Below are 4,888 nucleotides of genomic sequence, written 5' to 3'. Positions count from 1 at the left end.
TTTGGGTGTATTCTACGGTAAGATATTTTTGGTTATCTAAAAACGCGCAACTTGGTGGGTAGTTAATTTCAGGGCAGTGCTAAGCGGAAATAACCTGGGAGACAAACTAATCAGGATCTGATCTGGGGTACCTAGTGTGACTATGGTTTTTTGACTGGTTTTACGCCTATCCTAATGTAAAATGACTTTCTGAAATCACATCTTGACTGAATCCCAAACAACTGGTGCACATATATTGTTGAACAACACCAGGCATGGTGAACGTCTTTTGATCTGGTTCTTGTACTGATGAGCACTTTCGATCTCACAAAGCTAAAATAGCCTGCCTGGCCGTTGATCCCATCAATAAAGTCATTGTCAAGGCAATGGCTCTAGGGAACACGTGGTTTTCGCGGCACAGGCAAATAGGTCGTGACTAGCCCTCTGCAGGTTCATTTGTCAAGATATAAGTCACTGGGATTCCCACTCGGTTTCATAGCAAAGAAAGATTTTACTGAAAGATTAGAGGTCACACTTGGTGAAAATTTTCTTGTTATATATGCAGGACAAATGCCATATTCGTTCTTTTGAAGTCTACCGAATAGACCTAGTCTCATTAGCTCCCTCAACCATGTCTACTATATGCGTATCTTTTGTTGCAAATTAATTTTGCTTTAACATGAGACTCAACTGATTCACTGCTTAACTGCTTGGTGTTATAATCTGAAATAAGGATGAAAGCGGAAGCCATCTCCCGGGGTTTTTCTGCAACTTTTGGGTGGTGTTTTGTCGGGGAACCATATTCTGATTTCTCGGTTCTTCCGCCAACCGAAACAACAGGTAATCACAATGTGGTGCATTCCGTTACCAAGCAGCATGAAGAAGAGATACATTTGTGATTGGTGATAATTTATCCAACATTTCGAACGGAAAATCTCTGCACTGGCAAAACCCGTAAGTGGATTTTGAAATGTAAAGTCACTTCAGTTATAAGTGACTTAGGATAAACGAAAATACTAGACTTTCCTAGATGTTAGTTACAAGGCTGAGTAGCCTTTAAGAAGCGCTTCTGGATGTCAGATGGTTTTGTTCACGCCATCCGTTTTGATAAAACTATTCTCCTGAGTTCAAATCATTAATACTGCATATCCTTGTCCACGTGGGGCTTCGGACACACCATGCCGAGCGAACGTGTTACATTCACTCCACGGCAACTCGCTGGAACCACCTGAATTATCATCCTTGAACAGGCAAGCTTTGTTTGAGTTATCATCAAAGGAAGCTCTGATGTTGACCTGTCGGTCACCTCTGTTCCTAATAGCATTCTGCGTTTCAGACACATCTTTCATGATACCTACACTCTACAGTGTGATAATTGTCGATCGACCATACACCCAATACAGCAATGGGTATACACTTCAGTGACCTCTTGGACCAAAATACCTGGGTAATTGAATGAAATCAGAAATGCCCTTTACTCTTTGTGTGCCGCATTGACCAGCTGTCAAAAAGCTTTGCTTTGGCATTTGACAATATGTGTAGCAAGTCAAATCGCCATGTAGTTTTATAATTTATGGTATTCTCCTCAGTTCCTACAACTGCAAGCCAAATCTTGGGGTCGGTTGATCTGAAATTTCTCGAGGTACGGCAGATTCCACTGGTCTGGTTCAAGTATCATTGCACGACAACCAACCAGTGTCCCACAAAGTGAAACCAGGCTATCAGAACTGTCGGCCATAACAAGTGCCATTCTCGAGGGTTCTAGAATCGAAGTCGAAGTGGACCGGGATGAATAAGATATCTGGCTGGTTTCACGATTGAAATCAACTTGGCAGTCTACAACCAGATATCCCAGCCGTATCAAATGTCTGAATTGCAGTACCATAAGAAATCTCTCAGGAGCCTGGTCTCAAATGGTGGAACAGAGCACCGACTCGAAGTATGGTAAAGATCACAGTCGGCGTAGCATGACAACACAGGATCAGTGTTCAGTGGAGTGGTCAGAATTTATAACGCCAGCGTCCCGTTCGCTTCACTGTGCACCTATTTGCTTAACTCTAACTTTTTGAGTGAAATCAAGTCGTCAGAAGATAAACTCAGCAAGCTCACATTGACACACACTAATCGTGTGTGTCTTGATCTACAAACAGCGCAGGAAAACTCAGCTGTACACGTTCTTAAAGTTTTCGTTTTTTGACAGACACTCGCTCAGTCAATCGAAAATCAGATTTCATTTTTATTCTTGATTGACGGTACATACGATAGAATGTGTCTAGTTTTTGGAGATTAGCAAAATCTGATTTACCGTGAAGAAAAGAACAACAAGATCGTATTTCATGGTTTTTCGCCTTGAAAATCATGATTTCGCCGTGGAACACTCGATTATTTCAATGGTGTCATTACTGCATATTTACAAATAAGAAGACCAGTGCCTTTGGGAGTATATAGGCCATGTTCTGGATTCATTTCCTAGAAGAACACCATGAGCTTCATAATCACCATTTTAAAAAATTTTCAAAGCGCTCTTACAGTTAAATGGCATAATCAATATGGAAAGTTAAAAAGGTCTGGTAGACCGGCTGTGACTTGGTCCACGATTCCGCCTTCATTCCTCCCTCTGAGTACTCGCATATATCCCTTCTCACCCCAGTCTTCGTTCCAGGAATTGGCAATCAACCAATAGGGAACACCGTCCTCCTCTCCCCAACCCAAAATACGAATTCCATGTTCACCTAAATGGCCACCCCAAACGTGGAAATACACACCGGATTGGTAGTCCAGAAAGTCCTCATACACATGCAAAGTTGCCCCAACCGGGCCACGGAGCATAATCTCCTTCATAACTGCTTTTTCGGCTGGATAAACATTGTAAGATGTATTGGCTGAAAAAAGATGCAGAAATATGAGCACACGGTAGCTCTAAATATTGCCATTTGAGGGGTCAGCTCTGGGCCGGAAAATGACTGGTGACGCTGAAATGGTAAATCACAGGTTGAGTTGTAGGTAGCACGTAGACCGACTTCTGGCTATATCTAGATACATATGGACTGCATCGTTCCCCAAGAAAGCCCAGCTTCTACAATTCGTTCGTCAAGATGTATTGGCTGAAAAAAGATGCAGAAATATGAGCACACGGTAGCTCTAAATATTGCCATTTGAGGGGTCAGCTCTGGGCCGGAAAATGACTGGTGACGCTGAAATGGTAAATCACAGGTTGAGTTGTAGGTAGCACGTAGACCGACTTCTGGCTATATCTAGATACATATGGACTGCATCGTTCCCCAAGAAAGCCCAGCTTCTACCATTCGCCAGATCTACCATAGTAAAGACAACATACTGCTTAAGTGCCGTTGAATAACAGGTATTCTATTAAGGTACATATGTGTCTGATCAAAAACTCATCACATTCGGTGCTAATCATCGCCCAATTCAAACCGCGTTCAGAGAATAAGTTGCCCACAATGTGAAACATCCACCCTAATCATACGATATAGTGTCTGTCTACAACAAGCAGTCGCACGTTCGTATGACCCCTCTGATGAGTTCCAGCACAATGTTTCACGAAATTACGGCAGATGATAAAATCGTCAGTACTACATAAGCTCCTTTAGAACTGGCTCCGGATAAACTATGTAGTACATCGAAAACGGGGCACTGTGGTTATTTACCTGCATATTATCTTTAACTACTTTCCACCAGTAGAACGTGTAGCAGCTTTTCCTCGTTGTGAGGAGATTAAATCTATGCTAGGATGCATAAAGTTCGAGTAGCACGTTAAGTGCGCCGTGCGATGGCCTCTCCAAAATGGCATGTGTGAAAACAATGATGGTCCGCCAACTGTTCAGAAGATAAAAAGTCAAAAATTGAAGAAGGGCTGGTAATAGGTATTTTGTTGAGGAATGAATAGCAACCAAGTGTTTTATTATAATGAGCCAATCAATCGATAAGCTCTGTTCTACAGCGCTCACATTTGCAGCACAAGTATCGTAATAACTGAGAGCAAAATGAATGGTTCGGATGCTCTGTCCGACGAGCGAACTGAGCCTACCATCTGGAATGTGTCCCAGAATAAAGGGCGTTTCAACATGTGTTTTAATCAAGTCTCCTTCCCCTAAACGAAGCCAGTCTAGATGTAAAGGTGAAGTGTACGGCTGTTTCATCCTTGTGGGGAACCATTGGCATTGAGTACCCCAATAATCTCCAGAGTGATTCAAACCAAGACCTGATGACAAACAGTCAGAGCAGCTGCTATTAGCGTGCTTAAGCCGAACAAGACATAGCACCACTCATTATTCAGCCACGGGATTCACGTAACACGGTTACGTGTTCTAATCGCTGACAACACTAGTGTTTGTTTAGGTGCCTTTCACTTAATGAGCCTTTCAAATATCCCAAAATCACAAACCCAGCAATCTCAAACTCCAAATTCTTCAACTCACCCCTCGTTTTATCCTTTTCGTAATCTATTTCTTGCGTGTCACAACGTTTTATGCATTCCGGCGTAGGGTACAGCTGATGCGGACACGGAGGGTATCGCCCTTTGCCACGGTGTTCACAACTCGGGAAAGGATATGAGCGGCACCCAGCGGGTTTTTCCTTTGATCCACCTGTCACGATTCCGTGCGTCTTCCAAAAGTCCCATGCGATTGGAGAATAACCTCCATGACAACCACATCCACAGTCCGTACAACACGAAACCAAGTCCACAGCACTCAGGCTTTTGTTGAAAGCACCCTTTGAGTGGATGCACATTCGATCACTCATGGCTTCCACTGCGCCAAATGCCTAGAACAAGAAAGTTTAAATTAGTCCAATCAGTGTTACACCCCCGTGGACAACTCTAGCACACGCTGCTGAGAATTCTTATTTGCACGTTTGGACGAGTTCCCTTTAGAAGATTTTTACCCCA

General features: G+C 43.0%; 1 protein-coding gene across 1 annotated transcript; it reads right to left on the bottom strand.

The window, feature by feature from the left end:
* Positions 1–2,523: 2,523 nt before the first annotated feature.
* On the bottom strand, positions 2,524–4,551 carry T265_14334 (hypothetical protein; the record flags this gene model as incomplete). The annotated part of the gene is made up of 2 exons (XM_009173182.1): positions 2,524–2,861; positions 4,419–4,551. Coding segments are annotated over 2 exons (471 nt in total), but the record flags the coding sequence as incomplete, so codon positions are not given.
* Between the last annotated feature and the right edge of the window lie 337 nt (positions 4,552–4,888).

The sequence above is a fragment of the Opisthorchis viverrini genome (assembly GCF_000715545.1).
Source record: "Opisthorchis viverrini unplaced genomic scaffold opera_v5_176, whole genome shotgun sequence".
In the NCBI taxonomy this organism is placed as follows: domain Eukaryota; kingdom Metazoa; phylum Platyhelminthes; class Trematoda; order Opisthorchiida; family Opisthorchiidae; genus Opisthorchis; species Opisthorchis viverrini.
The sequence above is the reverse complement of the archived record's forward strand: the minus strand, read 5'-3'. Positions and strand labels throughout refer to the sequence as shown.